A 17291-nucleotide genomic window follows, 5' to 3' on the forward strand; every position below is an offset into this window, starting at 1 on the left:
AAATCTTAAATAATTTTAGTCAAGAAAGTCTGAAAAAGTTTAATTATACTCCGGGAAACTTATTTTTCTGCTGTGCTAAAATATCTTCTAATATTTAGACACTATGTCTGTTTTCCAAATAAGAAACATTTCACATGTGAAAGTTTGACTCAGTTCTGGTTTAAACAGTTCATCTGTGATAAATCAGGGAAACATTATCAAGATACCTGCTGGAATAAGAATAAGTAGAATGACTTTTTGTTTAGTTATTATGAAAACAAAATACATTAATCTAAATAATAAACCTTGTTGTGGTTCAGATGAAGAAGGATTACACTGGGACAAATCATATATTTGTCAGTTTTTATTGTCTAACGAATTTCAAATACCTCTGCTGTCACACATTCTCTATTTCTGTGCTGTTAGTTTGCTCTTGTGGTTGTGCTGCTAAAGTTGGAGGATGGTGATCTGTCAGGTTTGCTCACCTAGATCATCAAATTCAGACACAAGGAAAGACAAGAGACAGTTAGATTCTTTCGACTCGCGAGGAGAACGGACAGAAACCTACTCCAGTTACAATCTCTACCCGCTCTGAAAACACAAACCGCCGCATCCTCTCTCTTTATTTCATTCAGGGCGTTCCCTAGTTACAATGCACATTTCATCTCTAAGGTCACACAGCTGCAATGTGATTCAGAGTTACACTGCATATCTTCTGGAACACATGTCCATGTACGATTAAACTAAAACAAGTTATACAGATTCACGCAATCTTTCATGTCAAGGGCACAGGAACTTCTTGCCGAGCGATTATCTGCTGAAACCGGCCGCAACCGCTCCCTTACTCAAAACATTCATGTCGACCGCTTCCTTCAGTCCTTAAATATAATGATTAGTATTTATATAGGTTATAATTTTAATTCTATCACGATCAGCGGTGGTTTCAGGAAATCATTAAGACACAACAATGCAAAAAGGAAAATAATGATTGTTGAAAACCTCAGGATTTATGATCTTTATATCGATGGTGAGCGTATGAAACTTTAGACTGGAACAAAACTCTTCAGCGTCATTAAAATATTGTTGAATTATATAACTTTGATTTGTTTATAACCTTAAATGTTCACCTTTTACCTCTTCAGCTTTTCCATCATGACAGAATGTATCTGCCAAAGAAAAGCTAAAACCATCCCCAGCGTACAGAGAAACAAAAAGAGAAAGAGACAGAATTTTTATTATTACTATTTTACCATCTGGAAGTGACTTGATGAAAGATCTTTGTTTAGTTCTCAAAGATTTTATCCAAAAACTTTGTTTAAAAGAGGTGATATTATTACTCCAAGTAACAGTATTGGCATATCATTTTATTATGTTTGCTTTTATTGACAATTAGAAATAATTAATGAGAACATTATGGATTCACAGTATTTGCTCATATTCAACACAAAACTATTACATTTCCATTTGCATTGATTAAGATAAGTTTTACCCCATGAACCAGATGAGAAGTTATAGAAAACACATTTCCCAGGGAGGATCAGATTTATTCTCATTTTTAGCCACTAGGGGGCGGGAGTTGTAACTCCCACTAACCTACTGCTCAGCAGCTTTAGAGTTATGTCAGAAGGCAGTCCTTGTCTTTTCAGCTCCTCTTTGATCTGGAGAGGAAAAAACATAAAATCAGTTCTACATTATATAAACAATAAGTCACACACAAAAAAACTAAACCACATTTTTATGCTAAAAATCAGAGTTGAGTTTTGAATCAGGTTTACAAATCCATCAAGTTAAAATCATGCTTTGCGAAATATTATATAAGGAAAGTAAGTACATCCATTAATTTTCTTCCTCTTATCTGGTGTTGCAACTTAAGTAGGGAGTCCCAGAATGTGTCTACTCAGCATTATCTAGGATATCTGTTCCTTTTGTGACCTGTGGTTAGTAGAAGATGTTGTTCTAAAGCCTGGGTAAACAAATAAAGGAAACATGGTACATCTATGTGTGTATGCGTGTTTCAGATCAGAGCTATAGCTTGGGGAAGCATTGTGTTGTTACTTTGTTCTCCTTGTATGCAAATATTTTGACATAATGTCAATCATCTTTGTTTAAAGTTTCCATGTCACCACAATCTCATTCTTTCAGTCACTACCCAAAGCTCGTGATCATAGATGAGGGAATGCAGATCGACCGACAAATCAAGAACTTCACCATTCAGCTATTTATCACCTCGATAAACGTGTAGCGTTCCCGCAAATCAGAAACAAAACTCTAGCTAAACCTGCTAGATTAGAATGAAACTGAATATCTTTAACATTGATGTGAAAGAGGTTACTGACCAGGTTCATGATGGTTGCAGAATCAGTCTCCATCGACAGTGTTGTTGAGATCATTGCATCCAGAGCCAAAACATAATCTAGAAGAACAGAGAGTCAACATTACTATTTAAAATAGAATAATAACAGAAAAAATTAAGTTTAAACATAATATGTTATCCTCTATATCCTTTAGACATAATCTAAACTATAAATGAAGGAAGCCATCAGGTTAGGACCTTGTTAACAGTCTATATTTAACAGGTTTGGTGATGTTTTCTAACATGAACTTCTGTCACACTTACTTGGTCCTGGGACTGGTGTTGAATTTGGGGTGGAGGATGCAAGAGGTGTAGTTGTTGTGGGTTGGTTGGTTGTAGTTAGTGGAGGTGCAGTCGTACTCGGGTGGGAAACAGCCGTTACTAAGACGCATCGAAGGTCAGACTGGTACACAGAGCCAGATGAACTGTGGAGGTAAATAAAGCAAAAGCAACAGCTTTGATATAAAACTATTCATAAAATAAGCAGATAATTCAGTTTAATGAAGCCTTTAAACAACAGTTTGTACAAACTCAGTATTAAGCTGATATAAAGCAACTATCAATGCCACAATTTCTGAAAATTAAATTATGATTCTGCTGTGATGAACCCAACAATCACTAATTACCTGTTTTAAACATCTTTGTTCTTTTATGACTTTAAATAACAATTAATTATTCAAATTAGATTAAAAACATTCTATGTAAGGAAACCCAGCAGATTACATCAAGTCATTGAGTTGCAACATTCATTCCTCCTGGATGAGCACGTAGCTCTTGTATTGCATCATTGACTCTATAGCAATCCCTCATGCCGATCATGCGCATTGAGCCAATAGAGAGGAAAAACTCCTCTATAGCAGGAAGAAATCTCTAGCAGAACCAGAACCAGAACCTGGGTCAATACAAGTGGCCGTCTGCCACGAATGGAGGTTTGAGAAGAAAGAAACAGATTAATTAGGTGATTTAGGATTATTTCTGTTGTTCATAAAACTAAAATGTTAGAGGGAGATTGATTATTAGACAGCAGGATTATCTCAGCTGATGCCGTCCAGGAAAGAATCAGACCAAACAAAATGCCAGACCAGATGGAGCTTCAATGGAGAGAAAAATATCTGAGAGAAAACAAAAAGTTAACAGTTGAAACAACAGTAAATTAAATAAAACACTAACTTTGCTTGGACAACAAAGCAGAGAGTTTTGTTCAGTCCTCTATCACTGGCAACTGGTGTCCATGTCAGGGTGAAGTTTCCTGATCCAGATGAACTCTTGGTTACACCTGCCGGCCCGCTGATCAGGATCTCAGTGGTCCTTTAATAAACAGGAGAGACACAGTTTGTTGGATTTATATGTCCAAAGCTTCTCCACCTGCAAAGACAGGATCTTCTTGTGTTTCTTTATTGATACTGTAAGATGATTTATTTTTCCTTTTCAATTAATGTGGCTACATACAGTCATTTACTAACATTGATCTATAGCTAAGGAAATGTGCTGTGCCTTTAAGATGAGCTGCTTGCTTCTTCTTCGTGGGTTTTTGTAAGGAGGGCCCGAGACGGGTTCTGATCTGTTAACCTGAAGGTTGAATAAAAGTCTGGACAGCTACGTTATTCCTCTCAGTGTTCTGCTGTTTCTCCACCTATGACCTCCTATTTTATGGTAACATAAATTTACCCAACATCTTAGTGTTACAATATCATGTTTTTACTTTATTCATTCTTAGAGTCGGAGAAATTTAACACCAGATTTTGACTCCTGAAAATGTTGACACAATCCAACTTTAATTTGTATTAATCACTCACTCAGCCTGGGTTGCTTCTGCTCTGACGATGATTTCTAGAGTCTCGCTGTCATTGGTTGAGATCTGAGCTCCATGTTCAGGAGTTGGAGGCAGAAACCTGGGCAGATATTCACCTTCTGTGCAGGATGGAGCTGCAGGATCCACTGGAAGAAAATAATAAAGAAACAAGTTAATTCAAGCTGAAAGGAACTGATCAGTTTGGTCATTAAATCAAACATGAAGCTGCTGGAAGGTTAAATTTAGTTTCATCATGTTCCTTCATGAACTTTGGGCCAAAGTTGTGACTGTCTATTTTAATCGGTAATTGCTGATATTTCAAATGTTTTCCAACAAATCCAACATATTCAGCTCAGAAACAAACACTTCAAGTCCAGAGCAGCTCAATGTATCTCAAATTAAGCTGATAAACTGCAGTTTTACCTCTGAAAACAAACTGGATAGGGATGCTGCTGATGGAGTCACTGGTTGTTGCCACTTGTTGTCCACCACTGTTAACAGTCAGAGTGATGGTTTGTCTGGGAAAATCCTCCATCACCATCTGAACCACATACGGACCTTCATTGCTGCTGTTGGTGGGACTGAATGACAGAGAACAAGACTGGAAGAGAACAGAGAGAAGAAGAAAAAGATCCAAACTGAATCAAAGATTAAGTGGAATATTTTTTATAGTCATTTTACTGAAAATCAGATTCAACAGATAAGTAAGTAAAAGTAAACTAGATGAAACAAAAATACAGTAAAGTACAGATAAAATGATTAAAAAGTCCAATGTTAGAAAGTGCATGGGTTGCATGCAAGAGTGAACTCTTTCTAATTCACTCATTAGTCACGTTTAATAAAGTTTGAAGTAAATCCAGCCTAATCCAGTTCCTGTAACTCAAACATTTAATACTCACTGATGAGACATTGAGGACAGACGGAGGAGTGCAGATGTTGCACTCTGGATAAACAGCATATCTGCATCTAATGTCGTCTCCATCTGGATCAGAGACCAACAGGTTGATGTTTCTCTGACAGTTTGAAGGAACTCTGACAGAAAAAGAAAAACACACCTCTATCAGTCCTTCAGGTGTTTGCTTCATAATTTTAACCTGTCTGACTGGATCTTCATGTTTCTTCCTGATAAGACTTTGTTTTTAATCATCATTGTGTTTGTTTCTTATAGAACAAACTACAGAATCGTTTCAGTTCAGTTTGTAATGATAAACTTTCTACAGAACAAACTTACCGATTTATTTTATATTGATTTATCTGATTCATTGTTTCAAATACAATATTGTTCACTTAGAAGAATCAGCATCAGCTGGATTATCAAATACATAAAATCTACTTTTGTAAACAAGTTTTTATTTTTATGATAATCATTTTTTGCTTCTGATTCAAAGAGTTTTATCTGTAAATGGTGACGAAAAATACAAAATAAAAACAATGATCATCTCAATAAGTTGCAGTCAGTCAAAGGCTTTAATAATGGATAAAATATTGTAAATAATGAACAGGATTACCTCACTAGAGGGATGATGTTGGTCCGGGGTGATGAACCTGGTTTGTTGATGTCGGAACGGTTTCTCAAGTCTAAGTGCCATCCATATGTCGATGATACAATCGCATTTCTGTTTTCTATCCAGTTTGGAGGAGAATACCTACAGTGGATGATACATTCTACAGTGTTATGGTGAAATAATGCAGCATTTAAGATAAAATCTCTAAAGACAAACAAAACTACGTATTTTTTTATGAACTGACGAAAGATTTTCTTCTTTAGAAAACAGGAAAACCTAATCAGCCCAACTGATCAATCTGTCTTACAGGAGTTTAGTATTTTATCTGTTCTTGGTTATAATTTGAACATAATAAAATATATTTATAAATATTTCTGATATATACTTACACATCACTATATGTATTCAGGTATAACGAGACCCTCCTAATATATACTTTCTGACACCATTCACCTCTGCTTTCATCGACTAGATAAATTGGATACGGACTACAGTCTCCACGACAAAACCAAGAGTCAAACTCTTCACATGAGCTGAAGCTCATCCTCCAGTCCTCGGTTACCTGTGGAATTAAAGTGAAGATTGGTAAATACATCTTATTTTTTCCAGAAAAAAATCTAATACTTTATTTTACACATAAGCTCAACTTACTGGGTATCCAAATGGCTGAAGTTCTCCAACAGAGTAGCTAAAGACGACGCCATAGTAAGAAGCTTGAGCTCCGCTGATTAACAGCAGCAGCAACACAAACGACAACATGTTGACAGAGTGAAGGTTTCCTGAGAAAGACTGAAAGTTACTAGAGACAAATGAAGTTATTCTTCCACAGACAGGCTCTGGTCCACACCCACTGGTGATGGTTCACTGGTATGTCACAGCATAATGGACCAGGATGTCCTTGTTTATTCTTATTCTGTTGTATGTTGTTTTTAACTTCTTTGTACAAGCACTTTGAATTGTCTTTGGCTGAAAGGTGCTATATAAATAAAGTTGCCTTGCCTTTACCTGGTATGAGGAAACAATCTTATTGCTGAAAGATTACATTCACACTTAAAAAATGGGAAATATGATTTACAGTAACTGGAAAAGTTATGAACCTTTTGTTTAAGAAAATAAAATCACTAAGTGAGAGGAAACAATTTTATTTGTGAACAGATTTTAAAACTCAACCAGCTTCTTTTGAAGAAACGTCAAGTTTTTATATCAACACAGCTCAATATTTAGCAGCATCCATTAAATCCAGCCTTTATTTAATATAATGTTTTGATCATTCAAAATGTGAATTCATGTCAACAAACCTGTTGGAAAAAACATCAACTTAGAGATTAAACAAATTTAATGACATTTTATATTGATAAACAGTTAATGACTTTAAAACAGATTAATATATTTAATACATGGTGTCAAAAAAAAGTTATTTTAAAATAAAAATGTTGTTGGTTTTGTGGTTGCTATTTGTAAACCTAAATAATATCCAGCTGCTGGTTGGAAGGTAAATATTTCATCTACCAGATTTTTCTCCAGCTCACCTGAGGTTAAATTTAGTTTTGTTACATTCCTTCATGTATTTTAGGTGAAAAGTGTCTATATTAATGTGTAGTAATTATTGATATTTCAAATGTTTACCAACAGATTCAACATTAGCATGAATATCAATTCATCTCTGTGGGTCCAAATCAATCTGATCGATCTGTGCAGCTTTTCCTCTGAAAACAAACTGGACAGGGATTCTGCTGATGGCGTCGCTGTTAGTTTTCACTTCCTGTGAACCGTTATTGTCTGTTGAGTGAAAATCCTCCACCATCATCTGAACCGCATACGGACCTTCAGCACTGCTGTTGGTGGGACTGAATGACAGAGAACAAGACTGGAAGAGAACAGAGAGAAGAAAAAGATCCAAATTAAAACTGAATCAGACAATTACAGATTAAGTGAAATATATTTTATTTTCATTTTATTGTGAGTGACATTTAGCAAAACATGACAGGGAGCCTGTGGAATCATTCAACAGATAAGTAAATGAACAAAAAATAATAAAAAAGATGAAATTCAAATGCAGCAAAGCACAAAAAAATCAAATAATACAAAGTGGATCATTTTAATGATAATTCAACTGCTTAATAAGTTGAAACAGTCTAGTAGTTGTTAGACTTATATTTGTCTGATACCAGCAGCTGAAAGAATATGATTGTGTCAGGAAGCTCAGAGCTCTGATCCTGCAGCAGCTTGCAGAGATCCTGGAAACATTCAGCAAACCTTAGACAAATATTTTATTACCAATATTCTGATTTCAACTTAAAACTGAAAACCACTTTTCTCTCAGGTTTTACATCATCGTAGGAGTTTTAAAAAGTTGTGTAAAGCATTTCAGAGGAGGGAACTCTTTCTAATCCAGACTGATTAATGAAGCTGACTGCAAATCCATCTTATTTATTATCAACATTTGATTCTTAGTGATGAAACATTGAGGACATTCAGTGAAGTGCAGATAATACACTTTATTAGCTGCATATCAGCATTTGATGTCGTCTCCTTCTGGGTCTAAAACCAACAAGTTGTTTTTCTGACAGTTTGAATAAACTCTGTGAAAAGTAAACAGAACATATTTTATGTGCAGGTTTTTCATGTGTTTGTTTCATAATTTAAAACCTGTTTTTACCCACAACATTTTGTTTTTACTAAAAAAAAACATTCAGTTTCATCTAATTATAAACTCAACTACTGTACACACATAATCAAATTTATTTTATGCTGAATTACCTTATTAGGTGTTTTAAATAAAATAATGTTCACTTTGAAGCAACAGCATCAGATTAACTTCCCCATTGTTGAGGGAAAATGATTATTTTTAGTGCTTAATACAGTTAATCTTACGGCACGTCTAAAAGGTATATTGAACATTCTTATTTTGAACAAATTTCTTAATTTTGAACAGGTTTGTGTTAAAGATTTAAAACTAAACTATTGATGGGCAAGCATTCAGAGAGCAGTGACCAAATGCAGAACAAAGGGGATCTCTCGGTGAGGCTCCTGCGGTGTTATCAGACAACGGAAGGCCATAAAATTAGCATCTCCTGGAAGGGCACTATCACTTGAGCCTGGAGGAGAGAAGCCTGTTTGGTTCACAGAAGATCAAAAGTCTTCCAGAACTAACATCTGGGATGGTGTAAAACTGAATACAACATAGAATGTTGAAACAACTAACATTTAACTTCTAAGACATTTTTCTAAATATTAATAGCATGTTTTTAATGAAGATTGTATTATCTAATTTTAGAACTACTAATCTAGTAAATGATGAATGTATTTGAAAATTGTACTATCTGTGACAATATCAGAATCAAATGGAAATTGTTTGAATGAAAATGTTTTGTTTAGTATTAGAAGATTGCTCAGGAATTATACCTCATTTTTGTTCTGTTGATTTTATGTGTTATTTTTGACAAGACTCAATCTTTTGAGGTGCTGGGTGCAGAGGAGAAAAACTGGGGTTTGTAAAGATAACCTTTCTTTGAACCGAATTACTGGATTTAAGTTTGCCTTGAGAATTTATGTAAGGAGAGATAACGGGAGAGACTTCGGATTTCACAGGTATCTGTGAAATCTTATCTTTTCTTTTTCTTTACCCAAATGACCATAGAACTCAGGAGGCCAGGATGCAGCTGTTTGCTCTTTTGTCGAATCAGAGAGCAAATGGCCTTTGATGTTTGGCGTAAATTAGGGGGAGTTCTAAGTTTTTCTGAGTGTCCAAGGTAGCTTCCAGTTGGTCAACCAGAGGTACGCCTTAATTGAATATATTAAAAAGGAAAGACACACCTTTAGTATAAGAGTTCGTGCACAGGAGTAATAATTCAGACAGCTGCCACCATTTTGCTTTTTGCATCAGCTCTCTCCAAAGACGCGTCTGTCTCGTCTTTGTTTGTCTTTGTCTTTGACGCGTCTTTGCCTTTTCTTTGTTTTTCTTTCTCTATTTTTCCTGTCTCAGGTAATGAATGTATATCTCTGTTCCTCTGCAGTTTTGTTGTTAATTCATGCGTTGCTTTGTATGGGATTAAACTCTGTGATTCTGTGACGTCAACGCGCAGTGTTGTTTTCTCTGTGGCTGCACGTCGCCCGCTGAGAGGACCCGGGAGTTGAAGGAAGAGAGAGCCAAACTTTTTTCCAAAGTTAATTTATAAATTATTCTTCCTTAATACCATCAAAGAATCAACTTTTGTGGTCGGTACTTAAACACAGTTTCTTGCTCAAAATTAGAGTTGAGCTTTGTTTCAGGTATACAAATCCTTCAAGTTAAAGTCATATTTTGTGTAACACTATACAAAGAAAAGACATCCATCCATTTATTTCCTTCCTGTTATCTGATGTTGCAGCCCAAAATGTGTCTACTCAGCATTGTCTAGGATATCTGTTCCCTTTGTGACCTGTGTTTGGTTGAGGATGTTGGAGTAAAAAATTCCTTCTACAGCCTGTGAAAATAAATTATTCAAACAAAACGAGATGTTGGTATGTCTAGGTGTGTGTGTGTGTGTGTGTGTGTGTGTGTGTGTAATAATTGTAATAAGATTCTGTTGCACATCCCTGCTTCAGAGCAGAGGTAAAGCTGGGCTGTGTTGTTACTCTGTCCTCCTTGCATGTGAGTACTTTGACATTGTCAACCATCTTTGTTTATGGGTTTCCCACCATCTCATTCTTTCAGGGATTACTGAAAGCTTGTGATCATAGATGAGGGAGGGAATGCAGATCGACCAATAAATCAAGAGCTTCACCTTTTGATTCAGCTGTTTTCATCATCATTTCCTCTCCATAATCTTATGGAGAGGATAACCTGGTTCCACTGTGTCTGTCTCACCACCTCACCACAACACATCATGACAGTATCATGTAATTTTATTCTGTTTGCAATAATGAACAACTGGAGATAATATGCATGAGAATGTTCTGACTTTACAGTATTTGTTCAGATTAAAATAAAACACGTTTTCATTTAAATGAATTAAAATAAGTATAACCACAAGAAACAGATGAGAGATTAAAACCTTATACATTAAATCACTTTCCCCAGCAAGGATCAGATTCATTCTCATTTTTAGCCACTAGGGGGCGGCGGTTGTGACTTGCACCGCGCCACTGCTTAACAGCTTTAGAGTTATATCTGGTGACAGTCCTCGTCTTATCAGCTCCTCTTTGATCTGGAGAGGAAAAAACATGAAATCAGAGCTAAAATAATATGAACAGAAAATCACAAGAACAAAAATAAACCACATTTTTATGCTAAAAATCAGGGTTGAGCTTTGAATCAGGGGCTTTGAGCTAAATGAGCTCTTCACTTGCAACTTCTTTATGTTAAAATATTAACATTTATGTTAAAATAACATTTTGTCTAAATCTGTTCATCTAAAAAGGAATGCTGCAGAAGACAAAAATAAATCTTTACTGCAGGAGCAGCTAAACCTGTTGGACTAGAATGAACCTCATTGTTGTCTTTAACATTGACGTCAACAAAGTTACTGACCAGGTTGGTGATGGTTGCAGAGTCAGTCTCCAGTGACAGTGAAGTGGAGATTTTTGTATTCAGAGCCAAAACATAATCTGGAAACACAAAGAGTCAACATTACTACTTAAAACAGGATCATTAATCCATAAGCAACACTTGGCTGTGTTTATGCAAACTTAGAAGAAATTGATCAGGCGGTGAATTTTCATGCAAGTTTTATATTTTCATATTTTCCCCCTTTAAGGCTTTAATGCACCTTTTAAACTAAATGCAGAATTTTCTGTCCCTTTGGCAACGTTTGGGCTGCTAATTCCCATTCAGACTCCATTTTATTCATCATACAATTTAGTTTCTGTTTTATCTCTGGTGTTGAAATTCCTCAGAAATAACATTATTTTCCAGTTGGTGAAGGTATTTTGTAAAATAAATAAGCGAATTTAAATATCACCACATTCCTAAAATAATGTCTTATAGTGTCATTTTTTGCCAAAATTGTTTTTTCTTTGGGGTTTGTCTGTGTTTGTTTGTTTGTTTTTGCCGTAAACATCTTTAGGATAGAAAGAGGTGCTGATTGTTTATTTATTTATTTTTATTTTATTTTATTTTTTTTAAATGGGGTAGGCGATTGTGTTAGAAAGGAGAGGATTTATGAGAGAGAAGAAAATACAGGTTTTATAGTTTAAATTAGTAAAAAACTACAATATTTATCACAAGGAATGAAGCTAATAATTGCATTTGTTAAAGAAAAGATGATGTCATATCGCTAAATAAAACATTGAAAAGACTCTTTATGCCCCAGGAACACACATGGATCAAAAGTTTCATTATCAATGTTGCTAATTGTTGTCTTGCATTATTTTTAAAGCCATTTGTGAAGAAGAAAACATTTCATAAACATATATTTGGTCAAGAGCAGATTTAAAGTGTCCATAAGGTTAAAACCTCTTAACCCTGGAAAATACAATGGAGAAACGACATGCAGGCGTTCAGCTGCAGGTTAATGGGGTTACTGATAAAAAGGCTTCAGGTGACATTCATCAGGTTTGGTGATGTTTTCTAACATGAACCTCTGTCACACTTACTTGGTCCTGGGACTGGAGTTGAGTTTTGGATGGAGGATGCAAGAGGTGTAGTTGTTGTGGGTTGGTTGGTTGTAGTTAGTGGAGGTGTAGTTGTACTCGGGTGGGAAACAGCCGTTACTAAGACGCATCGAAGGTCAGACTGGTACACAGAGCCAGAGGAGCTGTGGAGGTAATTAAAGCAAAAGCAACAGCTTTGATATAAAACTATTAATAAAATATGCAGATAAATCAGTTTAATGAAGACTTTAAACAACAGTTTGTACAAACTCAGTATTAAGCTGATATAAAGCAACTATCAATGCCACAATTTCTGAAAATTAAATTATGATTCTGCTGTGATGAACCCAACAATCACTAATGCCCTGTTTTAAACATCTTTGTTCTTTTATGACTTTAAATAACAATTAATTATTCAAATTAGATTAAAAACATTCTATGTAAGGAAACCCAGCAGATTACATCCAGTCATTGAGTTGCAACATTCATTCCTCCTGGATGAGCACGTAGCTCTTGTATTGCATCATTGACTCTATAGCAATCCCTCATGCCGATCATGCACATTGAGCCAATAGAGAGGAAAAACTCCTCTATAGCAGGAAGAAATCTCCAGCAGAACCAGAACCAGAACCTGGGTCAATACAAGTGGCCGTCTGCCACGAATGGAGGTTTGAGAAGAAAGAAACAGATTAATTAGGTGATTTAGGATTATTTCTGTTGTTCATAAAACTAAAATGTTAGAGGGAGATTGATTATTAGACAGCAGGATTATCTCAGCTGATGCCGTCCAGGAAAGAATCAGACCAAACAAAATGCCAGACCAGATGGAGCTTCAATGGAGAGAAAAATATCTGAGAGAAAACAAAAAGTTAACAGTTGAAACAACAGTAAATTAAATAAGACACTAACTTTGCTTGGACAACAAAGCAGAGAGTTTTGTTCAGTCCTCTATCACTGGCAACTGGTGTCCATGTCAGGGTGAAGTTTCCTGATCCAGATGAACTCTTGGTTACACCTGCCGGCCCGCTGATCAGGATCTCAGTGGTCCTTTAATAAACAGGAGAGACACAGTTTGTTAGATTTATTTGTCCAAAGCTTCTCCACCTGCAAAGACAGGATCTTCTTGTGTTTCTTTATTGATACTGTAAGATGATTTATTTTTCCTTTTCAATTAATGTGGCTACATATAGTCATTTACTAACATTGATCTATAGCTAAGGAAATGTGCTGTGCCTTTAAGATGAGCTGCTTGCTTCTTCTTCGTGGGTTTTTGTTTTAGGAGGGCCCGAGACGGGTTCTGGTCTGTTAACTTGAAGGATGAATAGTCTGGACAGCTAAGTTATACCTCTCAGTGTTCTGCTGTTTCTCCACCTATGACCTCCTATTTTATGGTAACATAAATTTACCCAACATCTTAGTGTTAATATGTCATAATGTTTTTACTTTATTCATTCTTAGAGTCAGAGAAATTTAACACCAGATTTTGACTCCTGAAATTGTTGACACAATCCAACTTTAATTTGTATTAATCACTCACTCAGCCTGGGTTGCTTCTGCTCTGACGATGATTTCTAGAGTCTCGCTGTCATTGGTTGAGAACTGAGCTCCATGTTCAGGAGTTGGAGGCAGAAACCTGGGCAGATATTCACCTTCTGTGCAGGATGGAGCTGCAGGATCCACTGGAAGAAAATAACAAAGAAACAAATTAATTCAAGCTGAAAGGTACTGATCAGTTTGGTCAGTAAATCAAACATGAAGCTGTTGGAAAGTTAAATTTAGTTTCATCATGTTCCTTCATGAACTTTGGGCCAAAGTTGTGACTGTCTATTTTAATCGATAATTGTTGATATTTCAAATGTTTTCCAACAAATCCAACATATTCAGCTCAGAAACAAACACTTCAAGTCCAGAGCAGCTCAATGTAGCTCAAATTAAGCTGATAAACTGCAGTTTTACCTGTGAAGACAAACTGGATAGGAATTCTGTTCATGGCATCACTGGTTGTTGTCACTTCCCATCCACCACCGTCCTCAGTCAGAGTGATGTTCTGCCTGGGAAAATCCTCCACCATCATCTGAACCACATACGGACCTTCATTGCTGCTGTTAGTGGGACTGAATGACAGAGAACAAGACTGGAAGAGAACAGAAAGGAGATGAAAATAATCTAAACTGAATCAAAGATTAAGTGGAATATTTTTTATAGTCATTTTACTGAAAATCAGATTCAACAGATAAGTAAGTAAAAGTAAACTATATGAAACAAAAATACAGTAAAGTACAAATAAAATGATTAAAAAGTCCAATGTTAGAAAGTGCATGGGTTGCATGCAGGAGTGAACTCTTTCTAATTCACTCATTAGTCACGTTTAATAAAGCTTGAGGTAAATCCAGCCTAATCCAGTTCCTGTAACTCAAACATTTAATACTCACTGATGAGAGGCTGAGGACAGACGGAGGAGTGCAGATGATGCACTCTGGATAAACAGCATATCTGCATCTAATGTCGTCTCCATCTGGATCAGAGACCAACAGGTTGATGTTTCTCTGACAGTTTGAAGGAACTCTGACAGAAAAAGAAAAACACACCTCTATCAGTCCTTCAGGTGTTTGCTTCATAATTTTAACCTGTCTGACTGGATCTTCATGTTTCTTCTTGATAAGACTTTGTTTTTAATCATCATTGTGTTTCCTTATGGAACAAACTACAGAATAATTTCCAGTTCAGTTTGTAATGATAAACTTTCTACAGAACAAACTGACCGATTTATTGTCCATTGATTTATCTGATTAATTGCTTCAAATACAATATTGTTCACTTAGAAGAATCAGCATCAGCTGAATTATCAAATAAATAAAATCTACTTTTGTAAACAAGCTTTTATTTTTATGATAATCATTTTTTGCTTCTGATTCAAAGAGTTTCATCTGTAAATGGTAATGAAAAATACAAAATATAAACGATGATCATCTCAATACATTGCAGTCAGTCAAAGGCTTTAATCATGGATAAAATATTGTAAATAATTAACAGGATTACCTCACTAGAGGGATGATGTTGGTCCGGGGTGATGAACCTGGTTTGTTGATGTCAGAACGTTTTCTCCTGTCCAAGTGCAATTCAAATGTTGATGATACAATCCCATTTCTGTTTTCTATCCAGTTTGGAGGAGAGGTCCTACAGTGGATGATAAGTTCTACAGTGTTATGGTGAAATAATGCAGCATTTAAGATAAAATCTCTAAAGACAAACAAAACTATGTATTTTTTTATGAGCTGACGAAAGATTTTCTTCTTTAGAAAACAGGAAAACCTAATCAGCCCAACTGATCAATCTGTCTTGCAGGAGTTTAGGATTTTTATCTGTTCTTATTTATAATTTGAACATAATAAAATATATTTCCATTTATTTCTGATATATACTTACACATAACTATGTGAAGTCAGAGGTAAACTGCCAATCCCAATAAATACTTTCTGACACCATTCACCTCTGCTTTCATCGATTAGATAAACTGGATTCGGACTACAGTCTCCACCACAAAACCAAGAGACAAACTCTTCACATGAGCTGAAGCTCATCCTCCAGTCCTCGGTTTCCTGTGGAATTAAACTAAAGTGTTGGTAAATACATCTTATTTTTTCCTGATAAATCTAATACTTTATTTTACAAATAAGCTCAACTTACTTGGTATGCACCTAACTGAAAGTCTCCAACAGAGTAGCTATAGACGACGCCATAGTAAGAAGCTTGAGCTCCGCTGATTAACAGCAGCAGCAACACAAACGACAACATGTTGACAGAGTGAAGGTTTCCTGAGAAAGACTGAAAGTTACTAGAGACAAATGAAGTTATTCTTCCACAGACAGGGTCTGGTCCACACCCACTGGTGATGGTTCACTGGTATGTCACAGCATAATGGACCAGGATGTCCTTGTTTATTCTTATTCTGTTGTATGTTGTTTTTAACTTCTTTGTACAAGCACTTTGAATTGTCTTTGGCTGAAAGGTGCTATATAAATAAAGTTGCCTTGCCTTTACCTGGTATGAGGAAACAATCTTATTGCTGAAAGATTACATTCACACTTAAAAAATGGGAAATATGATTTACAGTAACTGGAAAAGTTATGAACCTTTTGTTTAAGAAAATAAAATCACTAAGTGAGAGGAAACAATTTTATCTGTGAACAGATTTTAAAACTCAACCAGCTTCTTTTGAAGAAACGTCAAGCATTTATATCAACACAGCTCAATATTTAGCAGCATCCATTAAATCCAGCCTTTATTTAATATAATGTTTTGATCATTCAAAATGTGAATTCATGTCAACAAACCTGTTGGAAAAAACATCAACTTAGAGATTAAACAAATTTAATGACATTTTATATTGATAAACAGTTAATGGCTTTAAAACAGATTCATATATTTAATACATTGTGTCAAAAAAAGTTAATTTAAAATAAAATTGTTGTTGGTTTTGTGGTTGCTATTTGTAAACCTAAATAATATCCAGCTGTTGGTTGGAAGGTAAATATTTCATCTACCAGATTTTTCTCCAGCTCACCTGAGGTTAAATTTAGTTTTGTTACATTCCTTCATGTATTTTAGGTGAAAAGTGTCTATATTAATGTGTAGTAATTATTGATATTTCAAATATTTACCAACAGATTCAACATTAGCATGAATATCAATTCATCTCTGTGGGTCCAAATCAATCTGATCGATCTGTGCAGCTTTTCCTCTGAAAACAAACTGGACAGGGATTCTGCTGATGGCGTCGCTGTTAGTTTTCACTTCCTGTGAACCGTTATTGTCTGTTGAGTGAAAATCCTCCACCATCATCTGAACCGCATACGGACCTTCAGCACTGCTGTTGGTGGGACTGAATGACAGAGAACAAGACTGGAAGAGAACAGAGAGGAGAAGAAAAAGATCCAAATTAAAACTGAATCAGACAATTACAGATCAAGTGAAATATATTTTATTTTCATTTTATTGTAAGTTACATTTAGCAAAACATGACAGGGAGCCTGTGGAATCATTCAACAGATAAGTAAATGAACAAAAAATAATAAAAAAGATGATGTTC

The 17291-nt window shown here is 35.5% G+C and overlaps 2 protein-coding genes across 2 annotated transcripts; both read right to left on the reverse strand.

The window, feature by feature from the left end:
- Positions 1–1338: 1338 nt before the first annotated feature.
- On the reverse strand, positions 1339–6414 carry LOC111610787. Its single transcript, XM_023345713.1, has 10 exons — positions 6281–6414; positions 6019–6191; positions 5633–5770; positions 5024–5156; positions 4548–4725; positions 4129–4270; positions 3503–3640; positions 2597–2757; positions 2316–2392; positions 1339–1637 (listed from the first exon to the last, which is right to left on the reverse strand). The coding sequence occupies exons 1-10, from the start codon at positions 6386–6388 to the stop codon at positions 1542–1544; spliced, it is 1344 nt and encodes a 447-aa protein (XP_023201481.1). The 5' UTR covers positions 6389–6414; the 3' UTR covers positions 1339–1541.
- A 4084-nt stretch (positions 6415–10498) lies between these two features.
- LOC111610788 lies at positions 10499–16023 on the reverse strand. The gene is made up of 10 exons (XM_023345714.1): positions 15890–16023; positions 15629–15801; positions 15242–15379; positions 14635–14767; positions 14159–14336; positions 13740–13881; positions 13112–13249; positions 12206–12366; positions 11142–11218; positions 10499–10818 (listed from the first exon to the last, which is right to left on the reverse strand). The coding sequence occupies exons 1-10, from the start codon at positions 15995–15997 to the stop codon at positions 10723–10725; spliced, it is 1344 nt and encodes a 447-aa protein (XP_023201482.1). The 5' UTR covers positions 15998–16023; the 3' UTR covers positions 10499–10722.
- Between the last annotated feature and the right edge of the window lie 1268 nt (positions 16024–17291).

The sequence above is a fragment of the Xiphophorus maculatus genome, chromosome 14 (genome assembly GCF_002775205.1).
Source record: "Xiphophorus maculatus strain JP 163 A chromosome 14, X_maculatus-5.0-male, whole genome shotgun sequence".
Lineage (NCBI taxonomy): Eukaryota > Metazoa > Chordata > Actinopteri > Cyprinodontiformes > Poeciliidae > Xiphophorus > Xiphophorus maculatus.

Coding starts and splice junctions, on each gene's coding strand:
- LOC111610787 (XM_023345713.1), bottom strand. CDS start 6,388: ATGTTGTCGTTTGTGTTGCTGCTGCTGTTAATCAGCGGAGCTCAAGCT. Junction 4,271..4,547: donor TATCCAGTTTGTTTTCAGAG/GTAAAACTGCAG, acceptor ATTTTCTTCCAG/TGGATCCTGCAGCTCCATCC. Junction 3,641..4,128: donor GCAGAAGCAACCCAGGCTGA/GTGAGTGATTAA, acceptor TGTTTATTAAAG/GACCACTGAGATCCTGATCA.
- LOC111610788 (XM_023345714.1), bottom strand. CDS start 15,997: ATGTTGTCGTTTGTGTTGCTGCTGCTGTTAATCAGCGGAGCTCAAGCT. Junction 15,802..15,889: donor TTCAGTTAGGTGCATACCAA/GTAAGTTGAGCT, acceptor TTAATTCCACAG/GAAACCGAGGACTGGAGGAT. Junction 13,882..14,158: donor TATCCAGTTTGTCTTCACAG/GTAAAACTGCAG, acceptor ATTTTCTTCCAG/TGGATCCTGCAGCTCCATCC.